The sequence below is a fragment of the Rhamphochromis sp. 'chilingali' genome (genome assembly GCF_963969265.1).
Source record: "Rhamphochromis sp. 'chilingali' genome assembly, chromosome: 21".
NCBI classification, from domain to species: domain Eukaryota; kingdom Metazoa; phylum Chordata; class Actinopteri; order Cichliformes; family Cichlidae; genus Rhamphochromis; species Rhamphochromis sp. 'chilingali'.
The window spans coordinates 23,047,022-23,064,164 of NC_137949.1; the positions used below are offsets into that span (position 1 = coordinate 23,047,022).

Sequence of the window (17,143 nt, forward strand, 5' to 3'; positions counted from 1 at the left end):
CCTTTATATTCCCAGTTCCCTTTATTGTTGGTTTGCTTTCTAAACTTTTCTTTTTTTTCCCCCTCAGGGGTCCCGGAGGAAGAGGGCCTTGGCCAGGTCCTAATGCTAACTCTGTGAGTTTGAAGCCCTCTGCACATACACAATAGGTGGCAGGCAGTCTTATAGCAACAAGAATAACAATAACTTGGCAATATTCAAACTCAATGCATTGTATAATAACTTGATAATGAACTCGTCTAGTTTTCCTAAACAGATTTTAATTGTTTAACATGTTTAAACAATGTTGGAGATCATTTTGAACACGGCTAATGTGGTGCATCAGTCAGTGCCGGCAAGTTTGTCCCCTAAAACCAGGTTCATCAAGTACATTTGGAGATGACTAAAGTTTAAGCAACACCAATTAAACCTCTGAGAAGAATGTGCTTTCTCATTGTTGTTCTGTGATGCTAAACCAAAGTCATGCATCTCCTTTGTTAAATACCCAAAGATAATAAACGGGTAGCTCTTGCACAAAAATCGAGGAAATTTCTGACAAAGCATTTTCACCAGCTGAAGAAAATCTCCCTGACAGACTTGCCGTTTACTGCAGGATTGTTGTATTAGTTTTAATTTTCTTGTCTAGATGAACATCTCTATCTTTCAACCTTCAGATCTGACTCTTTATTTCTTCCTCCCCCTTGCAGATAGCCTACTCCTCCTCATCTCCAGGAAACTATGTGGTGAGTTCTTATATAAAAGCATGTCTGCTGACTAGGATGCAGTGTAGGCTTTTTTTTTTTTTTTTTTTTTTTTTGTATTAAAGAATGCTTCATTTATGCTCCAATGAGTATAATTTCACAGTTGTCTTTTTTCCTTCCTCAGGGTCCTCCAGGCGGAGGAGGTCCACCTGGAACTCCCATCATGCCAAGCCCAGGTGGTGCGTCACCTAACTATGTCCCCAGCACTAACACTTGTGCATTAGAAATAGAAGTGTCCCATTTTCCCCTTCATCTAAAAAAAAAAAAAAAAAAAAAAAAAGCATGAGTGTGTCCACTCACAGAGTGCTGTCAGTCTGAGTGCTCTCATTATTTCATGTCCGCTTTCCTGTTTTCATATTTGATTCAGAGATTTTATATCAACCTCCTGATATCCCAAAACTGAACATTTTGTTCTCTTTTTTTCTTAGATTCAACTAATTCCAGTGAAAACATCTATACGATGATGAATCCCATTGGACCTGGAGGCAACAGACCCAATGTGAGTCTCCTATAACTTTTCTTTTTTAACAGTAATACTATACTGTTCTCTTAGAAGTTTAACTTTGCAGCCTTGCTTAATTTTTCAGATATTGCACATTGATTCTTGGCTAAAATAATGGATGCTATTGTAATGATTAAAATTACAGCCTTAACCTCAAAATATAATCCAGTTCTAATAGGGCTTATAACCACATCACTGGGCACCAGTACAATCCAGCTTTAGAAAAACCAAATGCTGCCACAGTGAGCTCAATAAGAATTGACTGGGAATGAAGTGGGGAGAATAAATTAAACAATCTCAACTTCACCTCGGGCTGAAAACATCACAATTATATCAGAGAGGTCACGGATGGAGAATCGTGTTAGTGGTTACTCATTAGATTTGTTCCACACCTTTTCACCAGTTCCCTATGGGACCTGGGCCTGATGGGCCAATGGGAGCTATGGGAGCCATGGAGCCACACCACATGAATGGATCACTAGGTGGGTTTGAACACTGATGGTTTGGTATGTATACAAACAGAAACTGCTTACAAAAACAATTGACCTGTTTATCTCCTTTTACTTCCTCAGGGTCTGGGGATATGGATGGGTTGCCAAAGGTATGTCGACATGAGATTTTCTATAAACGCTTCTTATTTGGGTATTTTTGTGAACTAAAGCACTTTTTTAGAATCTCTGCCTTCTGCACTTCAACTGTGTTGCCAATAAGAAACAATTTTTCAGTTTAACATTGATTTTTACCCCCCGTTTCTGCCTCTAGAGTTCTCCCAATAACATGGGGGGCATGAACAACCCTCCAGGGACGCCGAGAGATGACGGCGAAATGGGCGGCAACTTTTTGAACCCATTCCAAAGCGAAAGTGTGAGTAGAGCGAATGAATGACATCTCATGACCCCTTAACAGTTCTCCTTGACATCTTGACATGAACCAGTGGAAGAATGCAAGCAGAGGGTGCACCTGGTTTTTTAGAATTAATCTCAGACTGTTGAAAATGTTTTGGTAATATTTATGAAATTTGGTCCCACTTCAGTTTATTAATTCACTTTAGCTGATAGGGGTGCAACGATACACAAAATTCACGGTTCGGTTCGATACTTTGGTGTCACGGTTCGATATTTTTTCGATACAAAAAAAATGTTCATGCCTTTTTAATTTGTCATTTATTAAAATTATAAATATATATTTTAACTCAAAAGTACAGTTTTTAAATTTAACCCTAACCCTTGTGCGTGTTTTTTATTTTGACAGCGAATGCGCACCTGCGGACCACTTATGTGCAGCCCTGGTTATTTAGCTCGTCATATTGCAGCCACAGAAATTCTTTTGTCCATGAAACCATAAAGCTGCACTTTCTTTTTGCCTTATAGTCTGATTTGTCATAACTTCTCCGTTTTGTGGTAAGCTTTTCTTTGGCTGTCACTTCTTCACCCTGACCTGTCTTATTTGGCTCAGCAGAACTAAAATATATATCTGTCTGTGAAGGTTCTCAGTCATCCAGGTCATCGTAGTCAAATATAAATCCTGCTGCTTTTACACACGCACTCACATAAGCTCAGCGATTCTCTGCGCGATCAACCTCTCACATGTTTAAGCTGCGGGAGATTTCACTTGTCATGTTTGCATAGTAAGCTAACAATTAATAAGACGATGTCAGAGGAATTGGTGCACAAATTATCATCACTCACAGATCAGTGCTGTCGCTCTCTATACACAGTTCGGGCGATTGCAAAGGGAAAGCAAAGAACAAGCGCAAATTCAAACGCGATTTCAATATGTCACATATTGACAGTGGCTCACCGATGCCAATGACATAATTACCCAGCTACATTTCTGAAAGAATGCAAAAGCATTGACATATATTTTCCTTCCTACAAAAGCCCGACGGGCAGGGCAGAGATAGATTTTGGTACCCCGACTGAAAAAAATCGCTAGCTCCGGGACGTCGGGCTAGCGATATTGCGAGCCCTGTATCTGATTGAGGAATCACTCATCTTTGGAAAAGAGAGTTTATTACAGAGAAATGTCTCTTTCCAAAATAAAAGCTATACTATCCGCTTCTTCTGGGCTATATTCTCAGCAGCATATTAAACAGCTGTCTAAATGACTCGGCTAAAGTTAGTAGCATGCTTGTTGTTTTTGTCTTTGCACTAGGATGATGTCGGCGTAAATGTGCAGTCATATTCGTTGTGTTCCCACTAGTGCTTTCAGGTTAATCTCGTTGAAATGACCTTAACGCCACAACACGGCAAATCTCCGTTAACGAGCTACCGCCGATCGCCCCGTGCATGGGGCTAGACGGCCAACACGTTAACGAGCTAACTGCGCTAACACACTAGTTCCCACCCATGTAATTGAGCATTGCGTGGCACATCCAACATACTGTTTTACTTTAGTCCATGACTCGCTTACCTTCAGGGTCATACATCACATGAAAACCAAAATAATTCCAAACGCCAGATCTGAATGAGGGTGGGGGAGGTGCCCTGCGCTCTTCCTTCTGACGATGCTGTCTGTGTTGAGCGCTCAGTGGATCTGCGCTCGACAGTGCAGCCTAGGCGGAGTAGTCGAACGCAGATTCACTGAGCGCTCAACACAGACAGCATTGTCAGAAGGAAAGTTGATAAAATAAATTACAAATGTTGTATTGTTCGATACATATGCGTACCGAACCGAAAGCACTGTATCGAACGGTTCAATATCGATACGAATATCGTTGCACCCCTAATATATATATATTTTAGTGGATTAATAACTTGTGTTCTGCTTGCATTGTAGCCGCTTACTAATCACATACAGTTCCCTCTGTATCAGTGATGTGATTGCAGTTGATTGACATAAATGTTTGCTGCGCTTGAGTATATGATAAATACCTGCATTTTATTTCATTTTAAAAATGTACTATATGACTAGAAGTGGCAGTATCTGTAAGCCTTGTGTTGCATAAACAACTGTAATGCTCTCTTACCTTTGGCCTGAAGAGCCACCGGGTGCACAGACTAGAACTCGAGCCAAGCCTTAATCACTCGATTCAGCTAATCAGTAGCGGGGCTGGGTATCATCTGAGTTAAACAGCTGCTGGATAAATGATCATTAAAACTCCTAAATATCTGTTTGAAAGCTAGGATTCATTTCAGTCCATACAAATCATATATGTACTATTCCCAGCCCTTATTAGACATACAGCAGAAAGTTCTGATTGCCTGAGTTAAAGCTTGGCTTCAACCATAGTCTGAGCTTCCTCTAGCTTTGCAGGGTGGGGTTTGAGCGCCCTCTGGTGTTTAAATGTTGTCAGTGACATATCCACTCATCTGTGCCCTCCTCCCCCTTCCCTCTCTCTCTTTTCAGTATTCACCCAACATGACGATGAGTGTGTGATTTTATTTTCCTTTTTTTTGTATTTTCATTTATTTCTTTCCCCCTCTTTATTTTTTGTAACCTACACCTGATTTTTTTTTTTTTTCTTCTTCAACTGAATCCTTACTTCACCTTGGACTGGATCACTTCCCTTCCTCCGCCCACACACACCCTCTGTCCCCTCCTCAAACGGGGACCCACTACTACCCAACCCACCACCCCGTTTTTGTTTTTTTAATTTTCCCCTCTTCTCACTCGGGAACTCTACGGCCACAGCCTTCTGGGACAGCCCTTGAGCATGCTGGGACTCTAATTAAGACGGGCCCTCCCGGCGCATGTAAGCTGGCTGCGGGTGTGAATAGGAAGCAGTCACAGAGCAACAGGAAGAGCCTCCTCTCTGACTCCGGCCCCAGCCTCCCTGGCTTCCTGTCAGGGTCTAGACAATGAGCGAGGGAAGGAGGACAAATGGAGAGAAAGGGGGAGAAAGGAGACTTGAAACACAGCCCTCCCCCTAATGACACAGTGTCAGGTCTCTCAGCAGCTGCCTGGAAGCGTCTCAACCACGACTTTGGATTTTTTTGTTTTGTTTTTTTAATCATCGTCTTTTGATTTGTTGCTGTTCCTGATGGGGTTATCGGTGGGTCGGGAAGAACCGACCTTCGTGCCCCCCACATTGTTCTCCTTGTGTGTACATTTGTAACAGAGGTGTTGTGATGATCAGTGAACAGGATTTTCCTTTTTTGTGTATGTATTGTATCATTGCTATTTTTATTATTGTTATTAATGATTATTGGTATGATCATTTTAAGATTAGGTTCTAATTTTCTGTTGTTTGTAAGGGCACATTTATTATGATGAAGACAGTATACGTGCACACAAATCGGTAATTATTTGCTGTGTAACATGAGGCTCCGTGTGAGCACACTGCCCCCTGCAGGTAAGATTTTATTCCTCACGGTACTAATTGGTTGTTTTTGTTTTGTTTTTTGGAAGGTTGGCAACTTCCTTTTATAAGATCTAAAATTTTAACTTGTTGCTCAGTAACTCACACCCGAAGAAGAGTCTCCTAGGTTCCCTGCAGTAAAATGCACAGCTCTATTTATTTATGTACTTTTAATTTGTCTTATGAATCATTGTTCCTTTTTTTTAAGTGTTATCCCTGTTTTTTTTATTATTATTATTTCTTTCTCAACTGCAGAACTAGTAGCAACTGTGTAAATATGCAGATCCACTCAGCAGCATCTTCTTATCTCCATCATTAGACCCCCCCCTCCATCCATCCCGAAAGGTGCTGACGTTATCACGAGTCCAGTTTGACCACACTCACACCGCTCCCACTAATGCTTCCCACTGTTCACTCTGTCATGTACATACGTAACATGTTAGTCTGTCTGCTGACCTGTAGTGAACACTTGGATCGTTTTCATTTGCCGATGAGGTCCCCCACACACTGTGATGTCCGTCTGCACTTTGCGGGCGCTTGCTTTCACACACCGCTCATTTTAGCTTGCAGGTGTTTTCGTTCGAATATGTGCTGTCCTTCCTCTTTTTTTACGGTTGCTTGTGGTGAAATGGCTTCTGGCCATCTGCTGATCGGATCAACGGTGTTTTTTCTTTATTTTGGAGAATGGCAGGTTAGGAAGCAGCAATGGCATTGTTCTGTTGACTGTAGCGAGTGGCCTCCCTTCCATTTGCTTCCCTATTCTCACCTCTCTAATAGGCCAGCATTGACACACAAGACACTCAGTCACACACCACCCCTCTGATATTTTTTTTTTTTTTTTTTGGTACAACTCCATGTTTTAATTTTAATTTTTTTTGTAAATACTGTAAAATGCATTTTGATATCATTGACATGTTTTGATATTTCAAATCACGACTTTAACAGTTGATCAGAAACGAGCTGATTTGGGCAACTGTGTATTTGTTCAGAGAAGGCCTGTCTTTTACTCAGAAATAATATGAATGACGAGAGAAACGGAAACTGGAGCTGCTAAAGACTATTATGCTATTTCACCTCATCACAGACAAACGTGAGGCTTTTACTGTGCATCGACGCTGTTGTGTCAAGCGGTCCAGCGGGACAAGGGAGGAAAAACCTTTTGTAGTCGAGCTAATTCACTGTCACACACATGTACCTGAAAAACTCAGCTTCAGATGAGATATAAGTCTTCTTCCTCTGGCTCTTTTATTGGAAATTTATTGGGGGCGAACAACCTACCTCTGTTTTTGCAAATTCATGGTCAAAAACAGAGGTAGGTTGTTTCCCCCCCCCCCCAATAAATTGGGATATTTTTTATAATTAAACTTGTGGTCTCTTGACACAACTGAATCGCAAAGGAGGGGTACAAAGGACACTGGCTCTCAATCCAAAGCACCAGGGACCAGAGTTCGTGCTTTACTATGAAGGAATTTTTTTAATCTATTTAAAAATGAGGCAAGAGAAATGTTTGAGAAAAGTAAAAATGGGGAAAAACAATAACACGTGGGACAGATTTGTTGCTAAGAAGCGGTGCAGGAAGAGGCGTTTTCCTCCCCTGTACTTTGAAATGCTGTTGTATAAAATGCAGTCCGACTTCTTTCTGTCCTGTAAGTAAAGCCGTCACAACGTTGATCATTTCTGTATTTCTATTGTGCTGATGTATAATACTGTAACATTCAGGGGTGGGGAGGGTTAAGAGAGGACTTTTGGGGGAGGGGGTGGGGAGTAAAGATTTTTTGTTTTTTTTTGTTTTTTGTTTTTGTTTTTTCCTGTTCAGTTCCTCATTTTTCCTCTTGATGACAAAGCAGTATTGAATATGAGGCAGTCTGTCCTTGGGGAGTTGCTTTGTATCTCATGTTAGGGTAGTTTCAGATCCTAAATGTCTTGTGTAGTAAAATAAGAGGTTCCTTCGTATGTTTCTTTATATTGTAAAGTTTCTTTAGACGAAAAAAAATATTACTTATTGGAAAAAAGGTGGGAATCTGCATTGATAATGTATTTTTTTTTTGTTTGTTTTGTTTAATTTTCATCAAGTTGTCAGTCGTTTTTTGCCTGTGTCCCCCTTGTTGTAGATACATATTAAAAATAAATAAAATGACTTCACTCCTTTTGCCATGAATATAAATTTTTGCCTCCAACATAAATGCAAAAGTTGATTAACAGGAGTCAGTTTTCAAAAGGTTTGTGAGTTTTTTCTTTCTAAATATTTGTTTCATACAATTTATATCTCCATTGTGTTCAATACAGAATCAACAAGAGAGCTGCAGCCAGGGATTAATTTATAATTCATTATTTACAGTTTTGCAGAAATTAAAAGCAGAAACCTTAAGTAACTTAATTCTAAGAATAATCCACTTTCCCATTGTTAGTGTGTTTGAGTTATTTGTTGACTGACTATTCTTATATCTTTTTCATTGCATTTCTTTATGTTCTGCTGGTTCACGTTGTACTTCTCTGACAAAACACTAGTGTTTGAACCCAGATATTTGTGAATGGTTTCCACAGCAAGCTTTGAGTTGATTGCTTGCTCATGTTGAATGAGAATTTAAGCAGGTATCCTCTAAAGTTAAATTAGTTAATAAACCGTACTCCATCTCAGAATCACAAGTCTGAGTATACAGTAAGCTCTGTAAGCTTTTGGGCAGCAGTACAATTTTTTTTTTCCTCCTAACTTGCCTCTGAACACCACCACAGTGTTAAATCAAACAATCAAAATGCAACTCAATTGCTGTTTTTCAGCTTTGAGTCATGGGGTCTAACAAAAGTGTTTCATTAATTGTTTAGGGATTTTTCAGAGGCTGTGTCTGTATCTAACTGAAAGTTTTGAGGGGAGGTGGAGCCTGTCCCAGCTGTCATACACCCTGGACAGTTTGTTAAAGGCTTAACACAGAGACCAAACCACTATTCATGCTAACATTCACACCTACAACATACATTTAGAGTCACCACTAGACAACATGCATATCTGGATTGTGGGGTGGAAGCTGGAGTATCTGAAGAAAATTAAAGCACTTAAAACATGTCTTATTGGGTTACGATCAGGTAACTGAGTTGGCGATTGAAGAATATCCCATTTACTTTCATTATCCAAGTGTTGTAGCCCTGCACACTTCAGAATTTATCCTGTGACTTCTATCAAAAGTCACACCATCAATAAAAACTCCTTGTTCCACTGGCAGACATATGTGTCTATACCATTGCCTTGACCATGTTTGATGGATGATGTGCGGTGCTTAAGATAGATCGTAAGTATTTCCTTTTCTTATCATCATGCAGTATGCTTCAAATCCTCTGTTCTGTTTATTTATTTATTTATTTATTTATTTAGGACAGTGCATGTTAATGAACATAAATGTAAAAAAAAAAATTACATGAATGTAAACATACCAGATTATAGCCAAGGGCTAATTTCCATCTGTTGTCCTTAAGCATAAAAATAGACATAATAATTCATAAAAATTCATCATTCATTCATAATAAAAACTCCATCACCAAACTTACACATACACACCATTCTGTTCCCAAATAAAACATTAAAACTATACAACTTATACATGATCACACACTTGATTTGTCCATAACCAGTTTTTAACCTTTGCCTTAAACAAATTGAATGTCGAGCATTCTCTAATGGGTTGAGGAAGACTGTTCCACAGATGGCCACCCTGGACAGAAAGGACGTTCTGCCCAAATGCTGTCCGTCTGTGGGGTATAAACAAGTCTCCTCGGATTGTAGCTCGAGTGGTCCTGTCTGAGCTTTCTTTATGCCTAATGAACTGCTTTAGTGGTGGTGGAGCAAGGGAGTGTAAGACTTTATATATTAAACTCACTCTTTTAAGTTTCACTAAGTTATTGAAGTTCAGTAATTTATGTTTTTTTAACACATGACAGTGGTGGTGGGAAGTCGGTTTTTTGTCAAGTAGTTTTAAACTTCTTTTATAAATGTTTTCAATAGTTTTAAGTGTTGTTGGACAAGCAAGTGACCAGGACGTCAAACAATAGTCCATATGAGAGATGATCATTGAGTAAAAATAAGTTTTTGCAACATTCATATTTAAATTATTACGTATATGATTAAAATTTCGATTATTAAATTTAAGTACCTGGGACACTTTATTTATGTGACTCTTGAAGGATAATGTTGGGTCTAGAATGACCCCAAGATATTTAAATTCTGGAGCTAATTCAAGCTCTACTCCATCCAGGAATATGTTTGACTGCTTCAAGTTTAAGGGGCGTTTTGAAAAATACATACCGACAGTTTTTGAGGTGTTCAACATTAGGCATGAGTCCTCCAGCCAGCTATGTATTAATGCTAAAGCAGCTGTAAGATCTTTTTCCACCTGCTGGACACTATTTGCTTGCGTATATATAACTGCATCATCTGCATACATTTGAGTAAATATATTTGGACAGACTTCAGGTAAGTTATTGATAAAAAGAGAGAACAATAAGGGCCCAAGAACAGATCCTTGAGGAACCCCTGTATCACAGTCTAAATATGGAGATTTAACCCCATCCAACACCACACACTGTTTCCTGTGTGAGAGATATGAGGCAAACCACTGAAGAGCCTGACTGGAGATATTAAACCGAGTCAATCTGGATAACAATATCTGATGGTTTACAGAGTCGAAAGCCTTCCTCAGATCTAAAAATACAGCTCCAACACAGGGACTCTTGTCCAGCAAGCTCTTCAAGTTCTCCACTAACATACACAGGGCAGTATCTGTGGAGTGGTGTGCCCGAAAGCCAAACTGCAATGGATGTAATGAGGGTTGGGTGTTTTCTAGGTGAGCAGTGAGGAGTTTAACCACCCACTTCTCAGCTATTTTAGATACGACCGGGAGTATGCTTATGGGGCGATAATTAGCCATGTCAGTCTTCACACCTGCTTTGAAAATTGGTGTAACTGCAGCAATTTTCCAATCTGTTGGGACAATGGAGTGTTTGAAAGACATATTCAAAACATGAGTTGTTGGACGTACAAGAAAATCCATATGTTCCTTTAGGAAGTTTGTGTTAATACCATATACATCAAGTGCTTTTGATTGTTTTAAACCTGTAATTAGTTTAGCAACTTCAGTGTCTGAAATATGAGTGATGGTGAACAAATTTTGACCAACATCATTCACATTATCAGAGCATATGACTGAGTCAAAGCTCTGACTGATCTCCTTAACAGATGAAATAAAGAAAGTGTTTAAGTTACTGGCAATAGATAGAGGCTCTCTAACAATAGAATTATTTACATAAAGTTCAATTGTGTTTTTACTTTTGTTTGAATGACGGCCAAGTAATTTATTTAAGTGTTGCCAGATAATTTTACCATTACCTTTGGCTCTTTCAATTATATTTATAGCATTTTTTGCTTTGGCCTGTCTCAAACTTCTTGTTTGAGACAGTTCCTTCTCCAAACTTTTCTCTTCCCATGATTATACAGTAGAGGCTAAAACTAGTCCAAGTACTGGTGAACCTAACTTGTAAAAATGACGCTGGGACCATTATCCTTCAAATATAATATGGTCTCACATGTCTAAATAGTTCATCCGTGTTCCTCCTTTTAGCTGTTCAAGCTGCACCGAGTGACGACGCAGTGACCTCCTGTTTCTCTCGTTGTAGCAGGAGGCAGAAGGAGGAACCAGTGAGGTGACGGAGGAAGCTGAGGGCAGTGGAGGGAGTAGAGCTGGCCTCACTGATGCTCTAGAGGGAGGAGAGGAGCTGGGTGGGTGAGGCAGAAACACCATGGTTCTGCTTTTGGCTGGTGAAACCTGGGTTGGAACCTGGAGGTGAGATGTGGATTGGCTTCCCAAAGGAGGGAGGTCAAGTAGAGGAGGGTCGACTGTGACAGAGGGGAGGGTATTCCTGCGGAGCTGGGAGTGAGGGGGCAGGCCGGTGGGGAGCTTTTTGTCTGAGAGTGACCCTGCAGGAGTGACACATCGTTTGAGGACCACGCTGCCGGGCGTTGCATGAGTCGAGCTCATCTCAGTGAGCGAGACGACAAAATGAGAAGTCTTCAAAGAGAAATCCTCATGGCTGCGGCTGTAATTCTCTCCTCCATATCCGTTATCTCTCCTTTGAACCTTGCCTCTTCTCCTCTCTTCCACTCTGGACTGATCAAAATGGGACTCCTTTTCGTCTTCCTCCTTTTCCTCACCCTTACTCCTTCCTCTCTCCCCTCTCAAATCCTCTCTGTCTCTCTCCTCCTGTGGGCTCCTCTCCCTCCTGCCCTCCTCATAAGCTCTGTTCAGACAGGCCAGGTTGTGAATCGCTAGCCAGGGTTCAGATGATATTCTCTGTCTGAGAGGGGGAGAGCTGCACCGGCTCAGTGGTTCACAGGAGGGACGTCTGCTGCTAATGCTGCTGCTACTTCCTCGTTGGCCTGGAGGAAGAAAAGAAGTCAGTTTTAGGGGTTAAAATCATAGATGTAGAAGCTGTTGAGAAGAGGCATCCTTTCTCTGTTGCTGTAATGTTTCTTCATATTTGTCATAAAGCTGGCTCCCTGTTGGATACATACAAGGCTTTTAATCTACCAATATAGTGTCTTAAAAAAGGTGAACATCTATGATAAAAGTCACTGATATTGTCTTGTTTAGAAGATATAAGCTGCAGCAGTCGTCACATTGTGATATCTCTGTCCCTGTGATTTACATCTGCCCACTTTGAACACCTCTCACAGTGCCACGCAGGAAGCCATGGCAATCCATCCTATTTCAGTCCAGAATAAAGCGAGGCAAAGCTACACATTCATATAAATATGTTGTGCATAGCGTGTGCTATAAATTCTAAAAATATTCAGCCAGGTTTTCCCCAGTTCATCACTTACCCTCACATGACACATCTTTCCCATAACAACCATCTGTCTTTATTCACTCTGCTTCTATGGTACAAATCGAGTTCATAGACGGGACCTGTAGCTTCCTTCATTACAAGCTTCACTCACCCTGGCAACACATGTTCATTTTCTCTCCTCGGGAATGAACGTGCAGCTAATGATTTCAACCACAAGGCATTTATTCTCATCTGTCTAGACTTGTTTTTGTTCAGTGCTGATCTGCTATTATCCAGGAGAGGCAAGTGTCTGCATATAGAGATTGCAGTATTGATCTGTTTTAAGGCGGTATAGCCAGACAACTCTGATAATATTATTCAGAGCCGGTTAGGGAATCCGTTATGCTGTGGGGGGAGTGTTTTGTTGACATGGATCGGGTCCGCTAATCCTTTAAAGAGAAGCGTCTCTGAAAATCAGAACTCGTCCTGTGATGAAATGTTTCTGTTCAGATGGAAAATGCCGTGAGGGCTGCAGTAGCAGTTCTGACTGGTTTGGTGTGGTCAGAAGTGCAGCTTTGTTGAAACTTTAACTAAAACCAACAGTCGTGTCAGTGTCTTTAAATACAGTTGTGGTCAGAAGTTTACATGGAGTCATCACGGGCATGGCTGTCAAGATCATTTTCGGCTTTTAATGATTTCCTTTGAATTCTGCTTTTTCCAGGGTGGAATGATTATACAGCAGACATCTTTATTGACTTTAAAAAACAAGAATTGGATGCACAAGTTTTTTTTTCAAGTATACAAGGAACTCACTGAAGATCTAAGAAATAGAACTGAAGATTCAAACAAACTGGTAATGTCTCTCTGAGCCATTTCTAAACAACTGCATATTCCAATATCATCAGTTCAAACGGTTGTATGTAAGTACAAGTTATTCAGATATGTCTTAATAACTTGGGGATTAGAGAAATTCCAAAATAAATTCAAATGTATGCACCCAGTTCTTTTTATTTAAGACATTGAAGGTGTACAGCCATTTCAGTGTACAGCCTGCTGGTGTGGGATACACCATAATTCAATTAAACCAAGGCATTTTCCTGTAAACAAAGCTCATTACTCACTTGTTGCTCTGAAGTTGAAGATGTTTTCGCCCTCGGGTGAGTTTGGCGAGCCTGTCTTCAGGACTATGTCAGATGGGGACATGCAGGACACCGGTGAGGTGTTTGGGGATGGGAGAACATTCAGATAGCGTCTGGTCACAGGGCCTCCATGCACACCCACCTCCGTGGCAATGATGATGATGTCACGACCTCTGACCTGACATGCATCCATCAATACCTGAAGTACAAGAATGCTGGTAAAGTAACTTTACAGGTCTTGTGGAGGTGTTGAAATCTCCTTCTTTTGGAGTTCTATTACATCCTGGTAGTTTTAATGATAATCATTTAAAATGAACTAAATTATATCAATTAATTGAAATGAACTCCATCTTAGGATGGTATAGGGTTAAAACCCTAACTTATAAACAATGCAAAACCTCATAATATCCTCTTCCATCCTTTAAATGTATTGATTCACACTTCATTTAATTTTTTCTTTGCTCCTTACTAACCTTCAGAGTAGGCTGATGCTGCGCGTTGATGGCGTAGACCAAAGCTGAGGCTCCAGAGTAATCCTCCATGCTTGGGTCGGCTCCTGCAGCAAGGAGTGTGGCTGCGACCTGAGCTCCCGCACGCTCCATACAGGCGTACATCAGCGCAGTACGCCCCGCCCGGTCTTGTGCATTAGGATCTGCCTGATCAGTGCAAAAGATCCAATTGAGTGATTAATTCAGTGATAAATGGTTATCCCAGAAGGGACATGGTCCGGTGTTAGGAGTCACTCGGAAAGCTCAAGTGTATATTTTATAGAAACCAAATTTAGCAGAACTCTGTGCAATTTGGCTAATGCTCTCTTAATTAGAACTGATCTGGAACTGTTGCTTTTGTGTTGTGGCTCTCAACTGTGACTCACAGTGTGTTATATTCTGTTCTCCGGTGCCAGCATGTTCAGGAACACCCTTTTAGTTGGATGGGGTACACAAGCAGAGCTGGATAGATCACAAGCCTGTTTACTATGCATTAAAAGTTCTCCTCTCTTAGAGCAAGTACAGTTTTTTATGCATTAAAAATACACCTAAGTCAATAAACTGCTGAACTTGTATGCACATGTTTACATTCAAGTGTCTGTATTTAATGGTGACTATTTGTCACTGAGGACTGACCTTGTTCTGGAGGAGGTATGTGAGGAGCTTAATTGTCTCAGACCCAGCAGGCTCCCCTCTCAGGGCCTTGCAGGCAGCCAGCAGAGCTGTCTCTCCTTTAGGGTTGCGCCCATTTACCTCTGCTCCACCGTCTACCAGCAGACGGACCAGACGGAGCTTCCCAGAGGATGCTGCACTGATGAGCGGGCTACAGTCTGACAGAGGGTCCAACATCGCCGCTGTAGGGCATTCAGTCATTTATCATTCTGATACTTATAACATCATATCATATATATAGATGCAGAAATGCCTCAATCCTGTAATCAGAGCACTAATTGGATTACTATGACATGCACATGCACTATATTGCCAAAAGTATTCACTCATACATCCAAATAATTGAATTCAGGTGTTCCAATAACTTCCATGGCCACAGGTGTTTAAAATTAAGTCCTCAACTTTCTGCAGAGTCAATCTCTACAGACCTGCAAACTTCATATGTTCACCTGATTAGTTCAAGAAGCATGCATAGAGAATGTTTTTCTAGTGATGACCCCTTCCTGTTCCCACATGTCTGTGCACCAGTGCACTAACCAGGTAACATAAAGACACGGATGAGCGAGTTTGGTGTGGAAGAACTAGACTGGCCTGCACAGAGTCCTGACTTCAACCAGACAGAACACATTTGAGATAAATTAGAGCAGAGACTGCGAGCCAGGCCTTCTCATCCAACATCAGTGTCTGACCTCACAAATATGCTTCTGCAAGAATTATCACAAATTCCCATAAACACTCCTAAACCTTGTGGAAAGCCTACCCAGAAGAGTTGAAGCTACTTTAGCTACAAAGTGGGCTGACATCATATTAAATCCTTGGATAAGGATGGGCTGTCATATGTACATGAAGGCAGATGAGTGAATGCTTTTGGCTATTTAGTGTCTGTGTCAGCAGTCGTCCTCTCATGCACCTGTCGCTCATTCAGATGTGCAGAAATTCTACATCAGAGGTGTGCAAGCAACAGAGATACTTATAAAAAGTAAATTTAAAGAAGACTGGGGAAAGATTTTCGATTTTCTTCCTTATGTCATTTTAAAATTTTCTTCTAATATCAGTGAAATTTTTAATGGATGAGCAGAGTATCTACAAAGTACCTACATTCAACATCATTTTTACCTTAATTTTTCTGTTCAGTCTGTCTTCTTCAACAAAACACAAAGACAGCAGTCATCTTCAAGTTATCTAGATACGATGCAAAAAAAAAACCCTACTACCCTGCTCCGAATTTTATCCTGATTCTTTACTAGCTTGGTTTTCTGCATGAAGCGTCCTCGTGTCGCTGGCCTGCAGCAATCAGCCGAACATGAAGTGATAGGATACTAACTTTCATGTACTCCCTCGGTCTCTGTCTCCCTCCGTCCTGATCTGTCCTCTCCTTACCTTCTGGGTCAAAGGGAGGTTCAGCCCACGGCTACTGTTCAAAGTCATAAATGGTTTTAAGCCCAAAATGTCACCTGTTGCAAACACTACACTTCAAAAGAGCCAGAGGGCCTTTGATATGAGTCAGCTTTGAACAGTTCTCATCTGCTTTGAGACCATCTGTGTTCAAACACTGGCAGGGAGACATAGATGAGAAACCGAACTAAGGCTAAGCAGGCTCACACATTAAACTCATGGCAGCTCATTTGTATCTGAACATTTTTGACGCACTTCTGTTGTTTGTATTTTAATCTTTTGTTCTTTCAGAGCACTAAGCGGCTGTTAATATACAGTCATGGTAAAAAGAAGTACACCTATACAGTTCTTATCGGGATAAATTAGGTAAATATGACCTCAAAAGAACAACACATTAGAATATAATGTGACATTATTCAGACCTACTACAATGACCATTAAGTAGGTCATTGACCTACTTAATAGTTACACCAGTGAACAATTAAGTGAATCATCCTGGTGGAGGACCGTTTTTCAAACCTAAGCCGTGCTGCCATGTTCTTTTTTACAGAAAAGAGGCTTTCGCTTCTTCTAAACAAATCATACCTTTTCAGTCTTTTTTCTAACTGTGCTGTCGTGAACTTCAATATTTAAGATGCTAACTGAGGCCTGTAGAGTCTGAGATGTAGTTCTTTGTATTTTTGCAGTTTCTTTGAGTATTACACAATCTGTCCTCAAGGTCAATTCGGTCAGGTCGGGACATTCCCTCTCAGGGTGATACAGTTATCTTGAATATTTTGTGAATAATCTTTCAAATTGAAAACTTTGTAACCTTTCCCAGACTGACAGGCAGCAACAACTGCTTCTTCAAAGCAATGACTTCTGCTTTTTTTTATAGAGACGCTCACAACCTACCCTCTTAATTCCTGTAGAAGCAGTAAAGTTGTACTATATTTTTATATTTTACATGTAAAATAAAATGTAATTTGTTGTTCATACGAGATTGTATTTAGCTAATTTTAAGATATGTTGATATATAAAACCTCAAATATGAAGGAGAGTGTATGAAAATGCAGATGAGTGTAATACTGCTTCCAATACTGAACTTTTGATTGAAATAC

General features: G+C 40.5%; 2 protein-coding genes across 4 annotated transcripts in view; one reads left to right on the top strand and one right to left on the bottom strand.

Annotated features, from left to right (window-relative positions):
* The window catches only part of LOC308389230 (single-stranded DNA-binding protein 3), a 39,357-nt gene extending 31,669 nt beyond the window's left edge, over positions 1 to 7,688 (top strand). Inside the window, exons 11-18 of one of the 3 annotated variants that reach the window (XM_080870462.1) lie at positions 68 to 113; positions 684 to 719; positions 862 to 916; positions 1,166 to 1,236; positions 1,643 to 1,721; positions 1,812 to 1,840; positions 2,002 to 2,103; positions 4,873 to 7,688. In XM_080870462.1, the coding sequence (XP_080726588.1) occupies positions 68 to 113; positions 684 to 719; positions 862 to 916; positions 1,166 to 1,236; positions 1,643 to 1,721; positions 1,812 to 1,840; positions 2,002 to 2,103; positions 4,873 to 5,043 (589 nt within the window). In that variant the 3' untranslated portion in view covers positions 5,044 to 7,688. Of the gene's footprint in view, positions 1 to 67; positions 114 to 683; positions 720 to 861; positions 917 to 1,165; positions 1,237 to 1,642; positions 1,722 to 1,811; positions 1,841 to 2,001; positions 2,104 to 4,587; positions 4,820 to 4,872 lie in introns of those variants that run through there. The other 2 variants (XM_080870461.1, XM_080870460.1) reach the window with 2 other exon arrangements.
* Positions 7,689 to 11,106: 3,418 nt separating this feature from the next.
* On the bottom strand, positions 11,107 to 14,849 carry LOC308389113 (ankyrin repeat domain-containing protein 34C; the record flags this gene model as incomplete). The annotated part of the gene is made up of 4 exons (XM_080870266.1): positions 11,107 to 11,960; positions 13,471 to 13,687; positions 13,962 to 14,144; positions 14,613 to 14,849. The coding sequence occupies 4 exons, from the start codon at positions 14,847 to 14,849 to the stop codon at positions 11,107 to 11,109; spliced, it is 1,491 nt and encodes a 496-aa protein (XP_080726392.1).
* Between the last annotated feature and the right edge of the window lie 2,294 nt (positions 14,850 to 17,143).